This window comes from Cnephaeus nilssonii (assembly GCF_951640355.1).
Source record: "Cnephaeus nilssonii genome assembly, chromosome: 1".
In the NCBI taxonomy this organism is placed as follows: Eukaryota; Metazoa; Chordata; class Mammalia; order Chiroptera; family Vespertilionidae; genus Cnephaeus; species Cnephaeus nilssonii.
The window spans coordinates 30,168,412-30,191,195 of record NC_137072.1 but is presented as its reverse complement, the minus strand read 5'-3'; the positions used below and the strand labels follow the sequence as shown (position 1 = coordinate 30,191,195).

The 22,784-nt window shown below is 43.6% G+C and overlaps 1 protein-coding gene across 2 annotated transcripts in view; it reads left to right on the top strand.

Moving 5' to 3' along the window:
- Window positions 1–3,785: 3,785 nt before the first annotated feature.
- Window positions 3,786–22,784, top strand: part of ASB13 (ankyrin repeat and SOCS box containing 13) — a 39,519-nt gene continuing 20,520 nt past the window's right edge. The window contains exons 1-2 of one of the 2 annotated variants that reach the window (XM_079779631.1): window positions 3,786–4,096; window positions 22,396–22,583. In XM_079779631.1, the coding sequence (XP_079635757.1) occupies window positions 3,898–4,096; window positions 22,396–22,583 (387 nt within the window). In that variant the 5' untranslated portion in view covers window positions 3,786–3,897. The remainder of the gene's footprint in view (window positions 4,097–22,395; window positions 22,584–22,784) is intronic. The other variant, XM_079779630.1, reaches the window with a different exon arrangement.

The following is a 22,784-nucleotide window of genomic DNA, read 5'->3' as shown; positions in this document are numbered from 1 at the left end:
GCCAATTATATCTCAATTAAAAAAGAAAAATAAGAGAAGAAACCAAGATGGCAGCATAGGTAAACACCTAAACTGCTGTCTCGCACAACAATTTCAAAACTACAACTAAAAGACAAAATGGACATCATCCAGAACAGGAAGGCTGGCTGAGTGGAAATTCTACAACTAGAAGGAAAGAGAAAAGCACACTGAGACTCAGAGGAGCTGCAGAAGGCAGAGGTACGAAGCCATGTGCATGGAGAGGGCTGGCAACTGAGTACATGGCTGGCTTTCTCAATCGTGAGGGAGACAAAAGCTCCTGACTGCTCTGAACTTCAGTTCCGGGCAAGACTCTAGGGACCCAGACTCATTTGGGGAGAAACTGGACTGTCTGGCAGTGGGTGAAACTTGAGGGCAGCTTTCTCTCAGAGGTGCTTGCAGCGATTACCGTGGGACACTGAGACCCAGGGGCCTTTTAGGGCAGGGCTGACGGGAAGCCATTGCTGTCTGCTCTGCCCTGAGACTCCGCCCCATCCAAGCTGAGCTCAGAGGCTTTTGCAAGTCTTGTCTCACAAGGGTGTCTCCAGCACAGAAGTTCTCCCAGCGTAGACACAGCTGATCCCCACAGCCAATTGGCCTGGAGGCCAATTCCTCCCAGTGATACCAACAACAATCAAGGCTTAACTACAACAAGACTGTGCACACAGCATACAAAGGGGTGCACCAAAAGTGTCTACATCAGGTAACTGGGGAGGCTGAGCCACTGGGCCCTATAGGACACCTAGTACACAAAGCCACTCTATCAACTCAGGGAAGCAGTCAAAATGTGGAGACAAAGAAACAGGTCACAAATGAAAGAAATGGAGGAAAGCAAATGACTGGATATAGAGTTCAAAACCATGGTTATAAGATTTTTCAAGAATTTTCTAGAACAGGCCGATAAATTTAGCAAGACCCTCGAGGATGTGAAAAAGGACCAACTAGAAATTAAGCATACACCGACTGAAATAAAAAATAATAGACAGATTTCCAGCAGACTAGAGGATCGCAAGAATCAAGTCAAAGATTTGAAATACAAAGAAGCAAAAAACACCCAACCAGAAAAGCAAAAAGAAAAAAGAATCCAAAAATATGAAGATAGTGTAAGGAGCCTCTGGGACAACTTCACGCGTACCAACATCCAAATTATGGGGGTGCCAGAAGAAGAGAGAGAGCAAAATATTGAAAACCTATTAGAAGAAATAATGACAGAAAACTTTCCCTACCTGGTGAAAGAAATAGACTTACAAGTCCAGGAAGTGCAGAGAATCCCAAACAAGAGGAATCCAAAGAGGACCACACCAAGACACATCATAATTAAAATGCCAAGGGCAAAAGACAAAGAGAGAATCTTACAAGCAGCAAGAGAAAAACAGTTAGTTACCTACAAGGGAGTACCTATACTACTGTCAGCTGATTTCTCAACAGAAACTATTTAGGCCAGAAGGGAGTGGCAAGAAATATTCAAAGTGATGAACAGCAAGAACCTACAACCAAGATTACTCTACCCAGCAAAGCTATCATTTAGAATTGAAGGCCAGATAAAGAGCTTCACAGATAAGAAAAAGCTAAAGGAGTTCATCACCACCAAACCAGGATTATATGAAATGCTGAAGGGTATTCTTTAAGAAAAGGAAGAAGAAGAAAAACGTATAGATAAAAATTATGAACAACAAATACATATCTATCAACAAGTGAATCTAAAAATCAAGTGAATAAAAAATCTGATGAATAGAAAAAACTGGTGAATATAATAGAATCAGGGGCATAGAAAGGGAGTGGATTGACAATTCTCAGGGGAAAGGCGTGTGGGGGGTGCGGGAAGAGACTGGACAAAAATCGTACACCTATGGATGAGGACAGTGGGGGGAGGGTAAGGGCAGAGGGTGGGGTGGGTACTGGGTGGAGTGGGGGAAAAAAGAGAAACAATTGTAATAATCTGAATAATAAAGATTTATTTTAAAAAAAGAAAAATAAGATAGTTGAACCTAATAGACAATAAAAGGATATTAACACAAAAATAGACAAATAAACTATTATTTAATGACTATTTTAGGAACAATTCTGTTTCAGTTTAGAAAAAAATGAACTTGGATCCTATATATTGCAACAAATTCCAGGTGAATAAAAGTCTTAATAACAATAAAACAGAGTAATATACATATTCTTACTCTTGGTGGGAAAAATACATTCTGAATATTGAAGAGAGAGGAAATACTTTCACAATATATTTCTGAATACAGAAAACAGGGGTGGGGAAACTTTTTTCTGCCAAGGGCCATTTGGATATTTATAACATCATTCTTGGGCCATACAAAATTATCAACTTAAAAATTAGCCTGCTGTATTTTGTCCAACATTTAAAAAATATATCTTTATTGATTTCAGAGAGGAAGGGAGATATAGAAACATCAACGATGAGAGAGAATCACTGATCTGATGCCTCCTGCATGCCCCACACTGGGGATTGAGCTCACAGAAAGCCCACAACCTGGGCATGTGTCCTGACCTGGAATCAAACCTGACCTCCTGGTTCATAGGCCGACATACAACCACTGAGCCACACGAGCTGGGTTGGTCAAACATTCAATTAACTCACTCCCAATGCCTTGATAGGATCAGACCAAATGATTTCAAAAGCCTTACATGGCCCGAGGGCTGGATGTTCCCCACCCCTGACATAAAAGCTTAAAAAAGGTTTTCTGCAATTAACTATTGAAATCAAGTAACAGAATGAAGAAAAATTACAACATAATAAGCTAATAAGGAATATTTGCTTTTTAATATTTTAGCAAATATTTGCATGCATATATATAGACTTAAGTATATAAATATAAATTTATATTTATATTGTATTGCTGATAAATATATATGGTATCTATAATAATAAAAGCGTAATATGCTAATTAGACTGGAGGTCCTTCCGGATGACATTCCGGACAAAGCCAGGGCTGCGAGGGAAGCCTGGGTCCCGGGTGCCAGCAGCCAGGGGAAGGAAGGCCTATTCTTGCACGAATTTCATGCATCGGGCCTCTAGAATACATATAAAAATATGAACATATGATTTATACTCATATCTAGATACTTTGTCAAGGAAGAAATATTGAAGAAAATACAAACATACAAGCACATGGCATTGTCATGGGGAAAACATAACATCCCATGACAAATGTATTAATTACAAAATGTACTACATTTAGTAAATAAACTTCTAAAGAAAATTCAAGAGGCTAATTTTGGTAGACAAATGGAAAGAAGGGTACAAACACACATTGCTAATACACTTGAAATGCCATCCCTAGGCCTGGAGCTCTCAATTCCAAGCAGCTTTGAATTCTAACAGGGCTCCAACCCTGCTCAATACAGTGCCTATTGACTGGACTGGACATTCAAGTCCTTGGGAAGCCTCTGCCTGGGTGACCCACCAAACTTTCTGCTCTCTGCTTGTCCTTATCTGTTTCCAGACCGGGCAATTCCTGATATTTTTACTTTTTTCCTAAACTAACTTCTACATTTAGGCTCAGGGTAGGTCAGGGTGGGTTAAAGAAAAAGCTCCCTTACTCAGTTGTCAACTGAGAGTCATTTGGAAACAGGTTATTCGTTTCTGTCATGAGACTTGAAAAGGCTTGTTTTTTGTTTTTATTTTTGAACGAATGTGAATGATTTGGAATTTATGACTTCCTCTCAAAAGACGAAAGAAACAGGGAGTACGTCAGCTGCAGCAGGAAGTTCATCTTGAAAGCACGGAGGAACTCTGGAGCTGTGCAATGCAAAGCATGGTAGTGAGTTTTAGCAGCTGGACACGTTTTGCTCGTGGACACATACTTTGCACACGGGCAGATGTTTTGCCCAGCTGAGCGCGGCGGCAGTTGAACGCAGATGACCACGACGCGGCGCTGGCCCCGAGTCCCGCGAGGCGCGCCCGCAGGACCAGGGAACTACAACTCCCGACGCTCACGGCCCGCTCCGCAGGAGGCCCTTGTCCCCAGCACAGTCACCCGGATACGGAGCTGGGGGTGCGTGACAGCCAGCGGCATGGAGTCCCGGACTGCAGACGGCTGCTTCCTGGGCGACGTGGGTGCGTGCGGGGCGCCGCGGGTGCTGCGGGCGCGGGGCTCGGGTACCCCGGAGCTGGGGGGTTGGAGCTGGGGGGTTGGCAAACGATCGAGGACCGCCAGAGCCGGCTCTTGGCTCTCGGCTCTCGGGGACTGTAGAGGTGCATCTGATGACACTGGCTTTGTGATCGATGATGTGTCCTCTGAATGTGTATTCTGGGGCGTTTGATGGGCCCTGTTTGGAGGGTCATGTCCTTAAAGGAGAGGGGCCCGGGGATCCCAAGCTTTCAGACGTGGTTTCTGTGCCCCACCCCTTCCTCCCCCCGCCCCGCCCCCGCCCCCTCCCCCCACCGCGTCCCAAGGCTGGTCATCATCGTGACGCAACAACAGTGGGACTTCTGAACTGCAGACTCGCCGCTAGAGCTCTGGCAACCTTGAGGAAGATACCCAGCGGGGTGGGGTGGGGGGTAGGGGTGGGGGGTAGTCGTTGCCAAGTCGGAGGAGAAACTAGGACATGGCCCTGACGGACCATGGGTAGGCAGCCCTGGTGGGAGCTGGAACATCTTCCAGGAGCCCCAGAGAAGGCAGTGCACGGTGTCCTTAGCATCCCCGCCACACACCCTGGGTGACAGAAGGAATCTGCTCCAGAAGGAGGATGTGACCTTGAGACGTTGTCACACTGTAAAAAAATGAAATCTCGGTTCTTCACTGATTCTTCTTGACCATTTGGGCTACCCAAGAATGAAATGGATTTGAGGGCAAAGGGACATTCTTTCTGGGAGCAAACTTTCCTGCCTCTGAAGTAAGACTATGGCAGTGGGTGCTCCTCCAGCTTCCCCAGAGAGGCCTGCCCTCCTGCACCTTCTTGGGCCATGTGAGCCAGCCCTAGGATTCTTAACATCGCCTTCTTTCTGCCTCCATCCCAGAATCACTGTGAAATTTCATGATTGGCTTAAAGTGAAGGAAATAAAAGTAAAATCACTTCGGGGGGAAGCGGGGGTGGGGTGGGGTGGACTATAGCAAATAAAATGAACAGTGAAAGCCTGGAAAGAAAACAAAATCTGAAGTATTTCTACACTGGTAAAAACAGCAGTGGGAGTCAAAGTGAGAAGTCTTGAAGGTCAATTTAGCTTAAGAGGAATTGCTGTCATAGCAAGGCAAATATATTTCAATTGATTTTGCAAAAGAGCCACCTTCAACATGATCAAAAGCATTTACTAAACATCTGTTTTTACTTGGCATTCCGCCCCAGACAGACCCAAGACTTTGAACCTGCCAATGTGATCTATACTTGATTGGATCAGTTAAATAAGCAATGAACAGCTAATCACCGAAACTGATTAAATTTTTTTTACTATTTTTATTCATGTAGAGCATTCAGTAGCACAGCATAACTTCTGAGCATGTTTTTTTTGTTAGTTTTGTTTTGTTTTGGGGCAGAATTTAAGGAATGTGTCTTTAAAAGAAAAGTACATTCTAAACTAATGGGTACACAGCTTCTGGAGTTCTTGGGTTATTTTTTATTGTTTTACTATATTTCTCCAAGATATGTCCTGCTGACATTTCTATTCTCAACACTAATGAATAAACTGAATGTGTTCAATCCAAAACAACACTGCTATCCCAGCAGAAGTATAGGCCCATCATAGGGTCATTGTAACATTCTGATCTCAAATTCTGTGTGTGTGTGGTGTACTCCAACCAAAGCATGTAAGTTTTCCAGGTGTTTTTTATTTTAAAATTGATTTTTAGAGAGCCAGGAAGGGAGAGGGAGAGAAAAAACATGAACGTGAGAGAACTAAACATCCATCGGCTACCTCCTGCACGCCCCACTCTCCCTACCGCGCCCCCCTCCCCGTCCCCACACACATACTAGGGATCTAGCCCGAAACCCAGGCATGTGAACCAGCAACCTTTTAGTGCATGGGACAATGCCCGGCCCACTGAGCCACACTGACCGGGCAGTTCTCCAGTGTTAAAAATAGCACCTCACAGAGGTAAAGATTGTAGAGTCTTACAATATGGCTTTGTCAATAAGTACAAAGAATTTAGGACAAGTCACATCCTAAGATGAATCTGGTGTTTATAACATAGCAAATGTAATACAGTGCTACTGACCCAAGATAAGTGTCTATTTGCAAAAAGTGATTCCTGTACTCAGCATTTGTCCTCAAGAGCTTCTGTCTTGAACGTAAGAGGCTGGCAGAAGATGAAAGGGAGCCTTAGGGTATTTGGGTTCTAAGCAAGGTGAGCTGCTGAGTTCTTCAGTTATCCTTAGCCAAGAACTCTGAACACAATTCGTTGCTGTCTACAGGGTTCAGAAGGTGAGATGGAGGGAGAGAAAGGAGAGGCAGCCCCTGGACTGCAACAAGAGCCATTGAGCTTCTAGGTTGGATGCCAGGCACTAGCCACAAGCCCTGGGAGAGCTGCTAGACAGTCACCATTGTTGATAATTTAAGGCAAAACTGAGTTCACACAGCTGGAAAGAAGCAAAGCTGAGGTTTAAACCCAGGTGGGGTTTTTAGTGTTTGCTGTTGTTGGTGGTGCTTATATTACATTGAAAGGTTCACACAGTTCCCATCAAATAGGACCGTTTCTAATGGACTTGTAGGGCCGGATTTTGTGATTGAACGGACAAATATGTCTGCTGTGGGTTTCTCAGGAGACCTGGGAGTGCTTTACTCCATACTTGTCATCTCCACATTGTCTTTCCTGCTGTGAGAAATGTATTTGCCTCAGGGATCCACAGTCAGAAGCATCTCAGTGCCTGGGAACCTATATGCAAGTTCATCCTTCTGTTGTATCTGCAGAATTTGATTTTTTAAACAAACTATTGTATTGAAAACACCTGGAGAGATCTAGATAATCAGTGCCCTGGCTAAGAAGTCAACTTCTGCTGTCTTCTCAAATTGTGTTTCTGTTTCTGGCTTAGAGATGGCTGCATTCTAGAATTCTCTAGAAATGTCCCTTAGTGGAGAAACCTTTAGTTGTGTTATACTGCTAACACAAACGTCGGAAGGAAATCCATTTAGGATCCTTTAAACACCATTTGGGATTCTGAGGCAGTCACTGTGGCCGGCAGTGGCTGCCATCTATAGCAGTACAAATGAGTTTTAACTTTTTGGTATAATTTCACTGCCTTGGAGAATGGAGAGGGGTTGGGAGTTACTTTAGCTGGGGATTAAGGAACAGTAGATAAAAGCAGTGTGTTGGGCTAGACCACAAAGGTCCTTCAAGGAGGAAAGGAGAAAGGATAGCTAGCTGCTCTGGGAAGCTGGTTCCAGGACACAGTGGAAGGTTAAGACAGTGCTTTTCTATGTAGAGAAGTAACTGAACAGTGATTCGCAGCCTTGGCTGTACACTGGAATGACCTGAGGATCTTCAAAAAATGCTGATGCCTGTGTCCCATCTCATAGATTCTGATCTACTTGTTCTGGGGTACAGCCTGGCTACCATGTTTTAAAAGAGCATCAGGTGATTCTAACATGCAACCAAAGTTGAGAACCACTGAAATAAAGGAAGTTTTGGCCTATTGCAATCTGAAAAATTTGAGCAAATCTGGAACAGTTCTATGAAAGCAGGGAGGAGAATGAAGTGAACCTCATGAAGCAAACCCAAGCACATCAGCACAAAAAGAGATAAAATTTTGGTACAGAATTGAATAAGTAAAATGAAATTGGGCTGAATGTCACAACATGGCAAGAGATTTAAGCTTCTTCATTAATTATAGTCATCTTTGATGGAGACCCTGTGTGCCAAGCAGGAAGATGAATTTATCAACTAGTTTGTTGCTCTGTAGAAGCTTGCCGTGGAAAAGTTACATTGCTGTTCTTAGGAGATACCCAGTCACCTTCTTGGGTTTTCACCCCAAATCTTTTTAGCTGGGGGTTGTTTTTACCCCATTTCTTGGGGTGTGCTGTTTCTGCACATGGCTTCATTCCCTCCTCCTCCTCCTCCTCCTCCTCCTCCTCCTCCTCCTCCTCCTCCTCCTCCTTCTTGTTTTTGTTAATCTTCATCCGAGGGTATTTTCCCATTGATTTTTAGAGAGAGTGGAAGGGAGGGGGAGAGACAGACATAGAGAGAAACATCGATGTGAGAGAGACACATGGTTTGGTTGTCTCCCAAATGTGCCCTGACTGACTGGAGCCTGCAACTGAGGTATGTATCTTTGACTAAAATAGAACCCAGGACCTTTAGTCCTGGGCCAATACTTTATCTACTGAGTCAAACTGGTTAGGGCCAAATGGCTTCATTTCTGTTTTCCTTACTCATGAAGAGGGCGATTTTCTTCCAAGTTCTAGAAGTGGACTCTCAGGTTGCCCCATCTGTACTAATTTTTATAATGGATTTGCAGCATAAAAGGGCAAAGTAATGAATTTTGGAATAAAAAAGGGGAGTGTCTATCTAAGTTAACATGCAGGATTAGAATACATTTTTTTCTTTATAATGATTTGTATCTTCAGTAAATTCACAACTCTTGGGAAGCTAGTGAAGTTGTCTTGTGAAATTCTGGCTGAGAAATTCCATGGCCTTCTCCTTCTCCTTGCTTTTTGGATCACTTTGTTCCTCAGGCCGCTGGTGGGCCTACGCTGTGTCCAGCTCGGCTGCCTTCCTGGGACTCACCTTTGGAAAGCGTTATGCATACTTTGATTTAAAAATTTTATTTTCCAACTTGTATTGGTGAAGTAGAAACAAAGGTAAGCGCTATGTCAACCAAGAATTTAATCAGTGTAATCTGATAGAATCAGATAGAAAGAAGGAAGGAGGAAAATGTTTTCCTTTTCCTGTTTCTACCTTCCTAAAGACTTAAACAGCACCAATTGCAGTCTGAAACAGTGTACTGAAACAAAAGTTGAAAAGTAAGTTCTTGGAGATGCACAAATAACTGGCAGTCTTTTAAGGAGCAGAATTTATAGACATGATAATTGGAATTCTCTGAATTGCCCTTCATGGCCAATGTACGTATGAATGGAGATTGGGCCACTAGTAGGCAAAAGCTGAGAAAACACTTCTAAGTTCATGCTCTGAGATCTGCCTGTTCCCTAGCATTTTAATATACCTACCATTTAAAATGGCCTCTTCCGCCTGCTGAGGCTAATGGATGTTCATAAAGTAAATTAGAGTGAGTGCATCTGTTTCAACATGATTGCTATCAGAGTGGCATATATATATATATATAGTATATATATAGCGACCCAAACTATATATATATAATATATATATATATATATATATAGTATATATACATATATATATATGGGCCGCTAGTGTGTATATATATATATATAGATATATATACACACTAGCGGCCCATATATATATGTATATATACTATATATATATATATATACACTAGCGGCCCATTGCATGATATTCATGCAAGAATAGGCCTGCCTTCCCCTGGCTTCACTCCCAGTCGCCCGGGAGGCAGCAAGTCCTCGCTTCTGTCCAGAGCACTGCTCCTGTAGCTCCCTCCGCCGCCCCCTCCCCCTCATAGCAGGCATCCCGCCCCTCCCAGCCGCTCTGCGTAACCCGCCATCTTTGTTGGGTTAATTTCATACTCACTCTGATTGGCTGTGGGCATAGTGGAGGTACGGTCAATTTACATGTTTGTCTATTATTAGGTAAGATATATTAGAGGCTCAGTGCACGAAATTCGTGCATTTGTGGAGTGGGGGGTCCCTCAGCCCGGCCTGCACCCTCTCACAGTCCGGGAGCCCTTGGGGGATGTCCAACTGTCGGCTTAGGCCTGATCACTGTGGGGAGCGGGCCAAGCCGGCAGTCGGACATCCTTAGCGCTGCCACAGAGGTGGGAGAGGCTCCTGCCAATGCTGTTGCACTTGCCAGCTGTGAGCCCGGCTTCTAGCTAAGCGGTGCTCCCCCTATGGGAGCGCACTGACCATGAGGGGGCACCTCCTGCATTGAGCATCTGCCCCCTGGTGGTCAGTGTGCATCATAGCGACCGGTTGTTCCACCGTTTGGTCAATTTGCGTATTAGCCTTTTATTATATAGGATATTTCAGAGAAGAAGGGAGAGAGAGAAATATCAATGATGAGAGAGAATCATTGATCGACTGCCTCCTACATGCCCCCCACCAGAGATAGAATCTGCAACCTGAGCAAGTGCCCTGATCAGAAATTGAACCATGACCTCCTGGTTCATAGGTTGAACTGAGCCACACCAGCCTGGCTGAAGAAGTATATTTTTAACACACACACAGACAAATGCATCCTGCTGTAAGATAACATGGAATTCTGTGTGTGTTGGGTAGTTTGGGATCTCATTCAAAGGTATTTACAGCAAGTCAAATACTAAAAGGGCCCTTTTATTAGGAGTTTTCTGCTATGTGAGGTGAATTTTATTGCATCATTCCAGAGGACAGACATATAAAGGAAGAGGGCTCTAAAGCTTATGTTTCATTCCGTGTATAGAAGCCCCTACAGTGCCAGAAATGGTGGCCTGCCAGGGGTAGGGAGGGATGTCAGGGGATCATTGAATATCACAGATGCAGTGATATGAAGGATCACTCAGAACCCACTGGAAAAGAGAATAGGAAGAAATTGTTCAAGGACACAAACCTGAAGTTACCTGCGCTTTTTGTATGTATGTAAATAAAACTCAGTGAAATCCATTAGATGTTTGTAAGTTACTAAGCTTTGAGAATTTGACTTTGATGGATTGAAAAAGGATAGCCAGAAATCATTATGTCCTGTTTGGGTTAGAGGCTATTTAACATGTTTATTAGGGGCCAGAGTCAAGAATCCCAGAGGTGCTGAATGGCCCTAAATAGTTTTTGGTTTTGCATTGGGACAGGAAATATATGCCATGTCCAGATGGACCAGTTCCTATATTTGGGACACACACACAAACACACACCCACCAGCCCGATGTGGTTTGAGGAGCAGGGATTCCTATGCTGTGTGATCTTAAGCCTTTTTCTCTGTTAGTTTCTAAAATGGGTTAAATGAGAAATTACAAAGAATTTTTTATTAGTATTTAAAATATAATATTTTATAGATATAATACTGTACATGGTTTTAAAAAATTAAATGGAACCACAAGATTTACCATGAAACACGTCTGTCTTCTTCCAACTCTCCCTTAATTCCCACTACCTAGAAGCAACTACTTCAACTCTTTCAGCTGTTTATCTGGTTTACCTCCATTTGTCTAACTAATATGCTGAAAATTCGATTTTCCAACTTTCAAACTTGACTCTCCCGGCAGACACCTTGTTGGGGGAGATGAAGCCCTCGCTCACTTGGTGCTCCTCCAGGACCATATAGTTCCCTCCAGGATCCTCTAATATAATTACTTTTTAAAAAACTCATTATCTGGAGTTCACTTTATGACTGTGAATATTGCCCACAGCTGCACTCCTTGCTATACTAGGATTACATTTCTTTCTTTGTATAACTTTTTGCTTTTCTTAGAGGTAACGACATTTCTGTTTGTTTGTTTAGTTTTCTTTATACACAATTACTAATTCATCCTCAGACTGTCTCTCGGTTTGCTCAGGCACCTCAGGTAACCTCGGTCCGCTGTCTTTCTTGTCTCGCGGATGACCGGGGATATAACCTCTACAGCTTGCCACTTCGTGCTCCATCCTTGCAGGTTGCTCCTGAGGCGGCTGCCCACCTGTCATCCTGGAGCCTGCCTTGACCAACCCCTGGGAATTTACATCACCTCTCTTCCACATTGAATACTAGATCCCATATCTCCCTCTTTCTTGATGTAACTCCCTCATTTCGATGGAACACATCTCCGAGGAATGTCTCCAGAAAGAGTGACGAGGAGGCAACTTATTTGAGATCTTGCTTGTTGTTCCCAAAGGTCTTGATTCTATTTCCGCACTTCATTGGCAGCCTGGCTTGCTTTGGAATTCTGGGCTAGAAATCCTTTTCTCAGAATTTCGAAGAGATTTTGCTCCTGTCCTTGAGTTTTTAGAACTGCTTTAAGAGATCAGATGCCATTCTGACTCCTGGTTCTTTATTTTATTTTATTTATTTCCTTTTTATTGAATTTACTAGGGTGACACTGGTCAACAAAATTATACAGATTTCAGGTGCACAGTTCTACACATCATCTGTACACTGTAATGTATGTTCACCACCCAAAGTCAAATCTCCGTTCATCACCATTTATCCTTATACTGTCTTCTATCTCCTTCCTCCATTCCCCCAGCAACCTCATTCTTTAAATGGGATTTTTTCCCTCTCTAGAAACGTTTAGGGTTTTTCCTTATCCTTGCAGTACTGAAATTATATGGCAGTGTGGCTTGGTGTGGGACCTCTTTACTATATACTAGTACATCACTCAGGCTACTCACTGGACCCTTCCCATCCAGAAATCATCCCTTTCATTTCAATTCAGGGGCTTTTTAGTGTATTGAAGAAGGTTCTTTTCTCTTTTTGGCACCCTTGTTAATTGGGCTTTAGACTTCCTGAATGGATCCTTTTCTTTTCTTACTATTTTTTTCTTACTATTTTCTATCTCCTCCTCGGCGTTTTGTTCTACTGTCTAGATTTTCTGAACTTCATTTTCCAATTCTTAGTGGATTTGTTTTTAATTTTCACTATCATATTTTTTATTGTCAAAAGCTCTTATTCCCTGAATTTTCCTTTAAAAAGCTTCCTGCTGTTGTTTCAGTATTTTCTTTCCTGTCTTCTGAGGTTTCAAAATAGTTTTTTAGATGTTTTTAGCTACATTGAACTGGTTTCTTATGAATTATTTATTTTTTGTTCATTGTGATCTCTTTTTTTTCTTTTCATATAAAGCTTGGCTGTGCATTTGCAAGAGGCACCACAGAGAATGTTGGGAGGTAGGCTTATCGATTTGATTTCATGCAGGGAGTTTGGGCAGGGACCTGTCTCTCTCAGTGCACGGGGGGCTCTCTGTACACTTTAAGAATGTTTACTGGGTATTAGGGAGAAGAGCGTATGCAGAGCTGGCAGATTATTTTCCATCTGTAGCTGTGGCAGAGAAGGAGCTTTCTGCAGCAAGGACCTCAGGCTGCCCTAATGGTGTACTTGGAACAAAATTCCTGGCCCAAGCACGGTGCATGGTGGATGTTGACCCCAACTAAACCCAGTGTGTTGGATCAGTTTTGTAGTGAAGGTGTTCTCTGAGGCATTTGGAAAACAGTCTGTTAGAGCAGGGCTGCTGTCCATGGAGAGGCCAGCCCAGCTAGGGGAGGAAAGGCCTGGAGCAGGGCCAGGGTCACAGAAGGACTAGAACAAACAGTGTGGCTTGGGTTCTGGTCTCTGGAGAATTTAGTGGAGCCGATAAGTGCTCTGATCTACCTGGGCATGGGGCCCCCAGGCCATTCTGAGGAACCAGATACTCTTTTCCATAGCGGCTGTACCATCTAATATCCCCACCAACAATGCACAAGGGCTCCAACTGAAGTTCATTATAATTAGAGACACATGCTCTTGGGAGGGCAGGTGGGCCCTTGGCTGAAGAGCTGGTGTTTGGGCTCAAGGAGCAGGATTCTGGTCTCTGGCTGACTAAGTGGGATGTTGATAAAGTGTCTCTCTGGGAAAAAAAGCAGGGGAGGTGGGGCAGAAAAAAGGAATACAAACCAGATTCTGATTTGCTGCTTTTCCTGGTGTAAATACTCACACCATGGCTGACTTTGAGCCCCTAACTGTTTCTGGCTGGCGGAATTCCTGGATATTTAACAGTTGGCTGTATGAGCTGGTAGGAGCGGGTAGGAATGCAGGCTGCAGTGTCAGAGGGCCCAGGAACTGTGCAGTAAACTCATTATGGAGCAAGGCTCATTATGGAACAAGGACAGATAGAAGAGCTGGAACCCAAGACCCAACAGGACTAGCAGAAGAAGTCATAATGATGATGATGATCCCATATAGTCATATGTCTGTCATTTACTGAGTGTTTATAATTGGCTGGGAACTGTGCAAAATAGCATCCCTTCAGTTTGCACAGCCACCCTGGGGGTAGTAAAAAAATATGTATGTTTTATAAGGGAGAAAACAGGCTCTGAGAGGGTAAGTACCTTGCGCAAGGTCTCAGAGATTATTGTAAGTGACAGAGACAGGTGTTGGTTGATTCCTGAGGCTCCTCCCTCAGCACATACGTTCCCCTCAGGGCAGCTGATGCAGAACCACTTGAAGTACTCAGCTGGGGCTTCTTAATTCCCGAAGGATGGACTTGGGCCTGGGGCCTTCAGATGTGAGGTGTCAGGGGCCCAGCTAAGGCAGAGAGGGTGTTGGAGCTGGGAGCCAGAAAGGTGAACATCTGGTACACAGGCTGAATTAATTAGGTCATACTGGGGGGCAGAGAGGTGGCAAAAGTGTTTCCAAGCAACTGTCATTCCTCCTTGACTAACCCTGACTGTTGTCTGGCAGTAGATTCATAGATGACGTTGGTGAAACTCTCTAGTTTTCAAGAGGAAGGTCTTCATTTAGCCCTTCATGAGCTTGGGCTTGCCAGCAGCTGGTCGACATGAGGAATGACAGGTGTCACTATGACCTCCAACCAAAGCCCAGACAAGAGGCAGGAACAAGCTGGATGCAGCTACCAGTCTGGAGCACAAGTGCCCAGATGCTCTTCCAGGACTGTGGCCATGGCTCTTGTTACAACAGACTCCTATGTAATTGATGCTCTGGCACCTGGCTCAGTGTCAGGAGCTGGACAGGCCTGTGAAGGGCAGGGAAGGTGGTTATACTTTGGCAGGTGGGAGGTGGGGGGAGGGCAGACACAACTGCAGGGGGAAGGCATTGTCTGGCAAGTCAAACCTGCTCTGGAGAGTATTTACTAATCCCATACCTGATTGTCAGGTGCCCTGCTGGAACCAGAGGGTGGGCTTGTCCTATACTAGAGATACTTGAGGAGGGATGGGAGAGGAGTGCAAATGAGATGCAGGTGTGAGGGTGTGCACAGCTAATGATACAGAGATGGAATAAAGAAGGGAGTGGGTGGGTGGGCTGCACAATGAAAGGCTTCTGAAGGAACAGACATTCCACTGGGTCTTACTGGGTGAGGAGGACTTTACTCACTCAGGCAGAGGCTGTGGTATGGGAAGCTAGGGAGTGCATTTCAGGCAGGGACAGCAAACACAAAGGCACAAGGCCTGACCCTCTGTGAGCTATGTGAAGTTCATTATAATTAGAGACAATTGTGTGTGTGGGGGGGGGGGGGGGAGGGGGGGCGGGGCGCAGGCGATGGGAGGGACAAAGGTGATGGTGGGGAGCGGGGAGAAAGACTAGGAAAAGAGGCCAGGACTCCATCCTGGAGGACCTGTGTGCCAGACTTGTAAAGGAGTGTGGATTTTATCCTGAAAGAAGGGGCAAATGAAGGGTTCTGAGCAGGCACTATATGATCCACTTATGATTTAGCTGCATTAGGGAGGGAGTGAGGGGAGGGGCCCAGGGGAGGTATGGGAAGACTGGAGAGGAGTGTGATGGGACTGAGGGATGGTGATGGGAAGAGGGAAGCTAGGAAACCAATTAAGTGGCAGGGCTGGGATTTAGGGGAATGCTCATGCCTGAGGGAACTTGCCAGAACAGGAGTTCTCAGGTTTCTAGGTGGCCCCTCTCCCAGGGGAATGGGGCATCATGTCACAACTGGGGTTTAGGCACAGGGCTGGAAACAAAGCCTGAGGTCAGGCCTGGCAGTGGGCTGACTAATATGTAGTGTTTTCCCGTGCTCTCCCCACTGAAGGCAAGCAGATACATCTTTTTGCCTTATGGTTAATAAGTCCCCACCTTTTCATGGGGGAAATCTGAGCTTTCTATGGAGGGAGGGCCAGCACGCAGTCACACTGTTCCGTGGGGCACCATGCAGCCCCACATTCTTTATGTGCAGGTGGTTCTCCCCTCCCCTTGCTTCTCAGCCCTTCCTAGGGGCTGTTGAAGTCACATTCTCCCCCTTATCCCCTCCCCCCATAACTGTCCCCTGTTGATGACAGCCTGTGGTTGGTACCAGCTGCAGGTGACGAACTCCCCATCCTCAGGGACTCCAAAATCTTTTTGTTATTTAAAAAAAATAGAATTTTTAAAGTTTTAATTGTGGTTTAAAAAACCACACAGAAATTGTGAAGATGCTATATTTTAAGTGTACAGTTTAGTAATGTTAACTATGTGCACATCGTTGAGCAACCGATATCCAGAACTTTTTCTTCTTGCAACAGTGAAACTCTGCACCTGTGAAACTGCCATACTCCCCTCCTCCTGGCAACCACCATTCTACTTTCTGTCTGTATGAATTCAATGATGCTTATAAGGGGAATCATATAAGTATTTGCCTTTTTATGAATTTTTAAATTTAATTTAATTTTATAATATTTATTTCAGAGAGGAAAGAAGATGGAGAGAGAGATAGAAACATCAATGATGAGAGAGAACCATTGATCGGCTGCCTCCTGCACCCCCTCTCCTCCCCACCTGGGGATTGAGCCTACAACCCGGGCATATGCCTTGATGGGGAATTGATTCCTGATCTCCTGGTTCATAGGTTGATGCTCAACCACTGAGCCATACCGGCCAGGCTTTTTTGTGACTTTAAAAAATTTTTAATTTTTAATATGTTTTTATTGAAGAAGGGAGAGGGAGAGAAACATCATTAATCAGCTGTCTCCTGCACAACCCCCACTGGGGATCGAATCCACATCCCGGGCATATGCCTTGACCAGGAATTGAACCCGTGACCTCCTGGTTCATGGGTCAATGCTCAACCACCAAGCCAGACAGGCCAGGCTTTTTGTGACTTTTTAAATTTCACTTAGCATAATATCCTCAAGTTTCATTCATGTAGCATGTGCCAGAATTTTTCTCCTTTTTAAGGCTGAGTAGTATTCCATTGTATGGATAATCCACATTTCTTTATCCATTCGTCTGTCCATGTACACTTGGGTTGCTTCCACTTCTTAGCTATTGTGAATAATTCTGCAGTGAACATGGGGGTGCAGATATCTCTTCAATATCCTGCTTTTGGTTCATTTGGATATATATCTAGAAGTGGGATTCCTGGGTCATATGGTAAAATCTTTACTTTTCTGAGGAACCAGAATACTCTTTTCCATAGTGGCTGTACCATCTTATATTCCCACCAACAATGCACCCGGGTTCCAATTTCTCTACGTCCTCACCAACATTTATTTTCTGGTGTTTTTTTTTGTTTAAATAGTGAACATCTTAATGGATGTGAGGTGATATCTCATTGTGGTTTTGATTTACATTTCTCTGATGATTAGTGATGTTGAACATCTTTTCATACACTTGTTGGTCATTGTATATCTTCTTTGGAAAAATATCTATGTAAGTTTTTGCCAATTTTAAAATTAGATTATTTATGTTGTTGAGTTACAGGCATTCTTTATATATTCTGGATATTAACCCATTCAGATATGTGATTTGAAAATATTTTCTTCCATTCTGTAGGTTGCCTTTCAATCTGTTGATCGTGCCCTTTGATGTGCACAAGTTTCTTTTCTCTGCTTTGTTATCACACCTCCTGCTTCTGATCACTGCCCTCCATCACTGCTGCTGGTTACCAGTAAGTTGCATTTCCTCTATAGATTGATCATAAAGAAAGAAAATTCGATTAAAAAAATTATGTCCAGACTTTATAGTTTCTTTTAGTAATTCTCTTCATTCATTCATTCATTCATTCATTCAGTTCATTCAACAAACGGGTGGATATAAACATCTTTTTTGAGCTATATTCTATGCCAGATGCTATGAATGCAAAGCCAACAAGTGATGCTTTTCACAGACTCACTGCAGCCCTTCTCCTCCGTGTTGCTTTCCTGACTGGCCCTGGATGCTTGGGCGGTCTTGCTTCTAACTTCCTATAACTTGAAATGTTCCTCCAATGTTGCAGTCATCATGCTTTGAATTATTTGTACATCTCCCTTGCCCATGACAGGAAACTGCTTTTTGTCACATCTTATTCATCTTTGTACCCTACAGTGGAAGTTGCCACATCTTTCTAGGTAGCTGCTGGATGGATGCATGTGTGAGCCATGCCAGGCTGCCCACTGCTTAGCCACAGGCCTCCCCAGCACCCAGCCTTCCTGAGCAGCACCTCCTTTTCTGCTGCAAGACCCAGGGCCTCACCCTGCTATCCTCTTTTTAGGGTTGTAATTGCTCATTCTGCCGATGGAACATTGCTCCCCTTAGATTATCTTTAAAGTGATCCATAGCCACTTTTCGTTACCTCCCAAGACAGGCCTGAAGGTGACTGTTAATTACTATTGGGAAACATGCTGGGGTCCTTTCTTGTCATGGTAAGTAGAAAGTCCTATAAGCTTGGCTTATATATTTTTGTGGGAATTAAATATTCCTCCATATTTCAGCTCTTTCTTGGTTTCTCCCATCCCCTATTATTAAGTCCTCATTTCATGGGGTTACATAGGCTTTCTGGCTAAAGGACAAAATAGATAGGTATAATTAAGGGGGGTAAAATACTACAGATCAACAGTATTTATTGAGGGGGCTCAAATGAGGGGCTGCTAACCCAGAGTGGACAGAGGCTACAGGGTGGGCAAGGCCTCCTGGAAAAAAATAACCATTGGGTTTCAGTCAAGAAAGGTGCAAGTAGGTTATCTAGAATGAGTGGGGAGAGGTAGGGGTGGAGGGGTGGTGGAGAAATGAATTAAAGAGGCAGAGCTGGGGAGCAGAGGGGTTCTATTCAGAGGGAAAAGTATTGTTTAAAGCAGTGGTTCTCAAAGTGTAGTCAGCAGACCAGCTGCATTGGTATCATCTGGGAGCTTGTCAGAAATTTAGGTTCTCAGGCCCCACCTGAGACCTACTAACTCAAAAACTCTGGGGTGGGCTTAGTCTTCTAGGCAATGCTGGTGCTTAAGTGTGAGCACTACTGGTTAAAGGTATGGGGAGGTCAGAGTGCTGTATTCTGTGTACCTCATTCTCTAGAGCTGAAGGCAAGTGTTGGGTAGGGAGAGATGAGAAGAGGCAAGCTATTTTATAAAAAAGAGGGATAGGAGTAGTGCCTTTGTTAATTTATTAACATGCTAGTTGAACATGTATTTTATGAGATTAGAATGCAAAAATAAATAATTATAGTTTGAGATGATTGAAAATGAAAACACAACACATCAAAACTAATCAGATGCAGAGGAAAAAGATGGTGGTGGAATAGACAGACGGGTCCCAAGCCTTGTCCCAGAGCAGAAAGAAGGAACAGCTGAGGGTTGCACGGGGAGTATTTGCTGGTGAGTTAAAGGACAGCTAAACTCCAGGAGAGGGTGGGGGACTGCTGGACGGGGTTCCCCTGATGGGGCAGCCTCCACTGCGGCTGAATTCCCTCTCAGAGCAACCGGCTCCGACGCGGAAACTGTGCCATCTTGAAGAAGAAAGTGGATCTTATCAGAAGCTTGAAAAGTTGCAACTGCAGAGACCACCGAACAGCTGCGAGCCCCAGAACACCAGTCACCAATTGGCGCAAATACTCGGTTTCAGAAGAGGTCTACACTCCACCATGGAAAGGTCAGATTTCGCCTGGGATAAGGAGAGAGAGAACTACATAACCAGACATCCAGAGAAGAGAGACCATGGGGAGACAAAGAACCAGCCCGCATATGAAAGAAAAGCAGGCATCATCAGAAAAGGAAATAAACGAAATTGAGGCTAACAACATGTCAGAGAAAGAATTCAGAGAAATGGTCATATGGTGGCTGAAAAGAATGGAAGACAAATTTGACAATATGAGTAAGAACCAAGAGGAAATGAAGAAGAACCAAGAAGAAATGAAAAATGACATCGCTGATGTAAAGAACTCAATAGAAAGCATCAAGAGTAGACTAGAAGAAGCAGAGGACCGCATCAGTGAGCTAGAAGACAAGGTGGGGAAAAAATACCCAATTAGAGCAGCTCCTAGAAAAAAAAAATTTAAAAAGCAGGAGGAGAGCCTAAGGGAACACTGGGACAACACGAAACAAAACAATATCTGCATAATAGGGGTTCCAGAAGGAGAGGAAACTGAGCAAGGAATAGAAAACCTGTTTGAAGAAATAATGACAGAAAAATACAGGGAAGAAAAAACCCACACAAATCCAAGAAGCTCACAGAGTCCCAAGCAGAATGAACCCCAAAAGACTGACGCCAAGGCACATTATAATTAAATTGGCTAACACCAACAACAAAGTAAGAATCTTAAAAGCGGCCAGAGAGAGACAGAAAGTTACATACAAAGGAACCCCCATCAGACTAGCAACTGATTTCTCAACAGAAACTCATCAGGCCAGAAGGGAATGGAATGAAATATACAAAGTCATGCAAAGGAAGGGTCTGAATCCAAGAATACTGTACTGAGCAAGACTATCAATCAAAATTGAAGGTGAAATCAGGAGCTTAACAGACAAAAAAGGATTAAGGGAATTTATCACCACTAAACCAGCAATGCAAGAAATGTTAAAGTGTCTGCTGTAAAAAATAATATAGAAAGTGAAGAAGGAACACGGGGGTAAAGAATAAGAATGGTGACTAATAAGTACCTATCAATAATAACTTTAAATGTAAATGGATTAAATGCCCCAATCAAAAGACACAGGGTAACGGATTGGATAAGAAAACAAGACCCATATATCTGCTGTCTACAAGAAACCCACCTCAGAAAAAAAGACGCACACAGACTGAGGGTGAAGGGATGGAAAAAGGATTTCCAGGCGAATGGAAATGAAAAAAAAAAAAAGCTGGGGTAGCAATACTTATATCTGACAAATTAGATCTCAAAGTGAAGGACATAACAAGAGATAAGGAAGGCCACTTCATAATACTAAAGGGAGCAATCCAACAAGAAGAAATAATGCTGGTAAACATATAGGAACCCAATACAGGAGCACCCAAATACATAAAAAAAACTCCTGGAGGATATCATGGGAGAGATTGACAGCAATACACTCATAGTAGGATACTTTAATACCCCACCATCATCATTGGACAAATCCTCTAAACAAAAAATCAGCAAAGAAACATCAATCCTAAATGACTCATTAGACCAGATGGACACAATTCAGTCCATAACAAATTGTATGCCAACAAGTTAGATAACATGGATGATGTGGAGAGATTCTTAAAAAGGCACAACCTACAAACTACCAAAACTGACTTAAAAACAGAAAATATGGATAGATCTATAATAAATGAAGAGATTGAAGTAGTAATTAAAAAACTTAACACAGGAAAGCCCAGGCCCAGATGTCTCCATAGGTGAATTTGACCCAACATTGACAGATTCTTCATAAATTCTTCCAAAAATTAGAAAAGGAGAGAATATTTCTCAACTCATTCTAGTATTGCCTTTATATCAAATCCAGACAAATACATTGATCACAAGAAAAAGGATGCTTATGAACACAGACACAAAAATCCTCAACAAAATACTAGAAAACCAAATCTAGCATCATATAAAAAAGATTATACACCATGAGCAAGTGGGATTTATCCCAGGAATGCATGGTTGGTATAACATTTGAAAATCAACATACTTCCCCATTTTGATGGAATTAAGGAAAAAAGCCTGCATAATTATTGCAATAGATGCAAAAAACGTATTTGATAAATTCCAACACCCTCTCACTAAAAATAGAAGGGAACATCCTCGACCTGATAAAGGTCCTCTACACAAATCCACACTAACATCATCTTTAATTGTGCAAGACAAAGCTTTCACTCAAAAACCAGGAACCAAGCTTGGATGTTTGCTCTCATCGCTTCTGTTCAATATTGTGCTAGAAGTTCAAGCCAGGTCAACTAGGCAAGAAGAAGAAATAAAAGTATCCAGATTAGAAAGAAAGAAGCAAAGCTATCTCTATTTGCAGATGACATGGTTTTGTGTGTGGAAAATATTGAGGAATCCATTAAAATTGAGTCACTAAAACCTGGTACCCACTTTCAAGGCACTTCCAAGCAAGAAGGGGGACCAGTATAAATGAGTGTATATGTGTGAGTATTGTGGGAGAAGTGTTTCCCAGAGAAGGACATACTTCAACTGAGTTCATGTAAAGTATGTAGGTGTCTAAGTGGGAGATTGTAGGATGGATGATTGGGGTGGGGGGCAAAGGTGGGCATTTCAAGCATAGAAGAATATATGCAAGGAGACTCAGTGTGATGAAGCAGGGTCAAGAATGAGCTGTGAGTGTGGCTGGGGAGTGGAATTTGTGAGGCAGTGTGGGAGATAGGTCAAGGAGGTGAACCAAGGCCCTTATATGCCGCCAAAGACCAATTACATGATCATGTACAGTGTCTGGGTTTCGTCAAGGGTCCCTGGACTTGTACTTGTTCATCTCACCTGGATAGAAGTGGTGTGATCTCAGCACTAGGTCTTTCTCCTTTCCAGGTTTCTGGGTAGAGCGCACCCCTGTGCACGAGGCTGCCCATCGTGGTGAGGCCTTGGAGCTGCAGCAGCTGATCGAGAGTGGCGCCTGTGTCAACCAGGTCACAGTGGACTCCATCACACCCCTGCACACAGCCAGTCTTCAGGGCCAGGCACAGTGTGTGCAGCTGCTGCTGGCTGCTGGGGCCCAGGTGAGTGGCCCTTTAGGACACCCGTGGAGCCTGGCTGTGGCTGTGGGCATAGATGGGACCAGTTCAAGGGATGTATAGAAGGAGGAAAATATAAGATTTGGGATTTGCATTCTGTGATTTGCAAATGCACTGGAAGTAAAGAAACCACTGCAGAATACTGAGCGGGAAAGGAGGGAGGAAACCAGAATGGGGTGTGGTGGG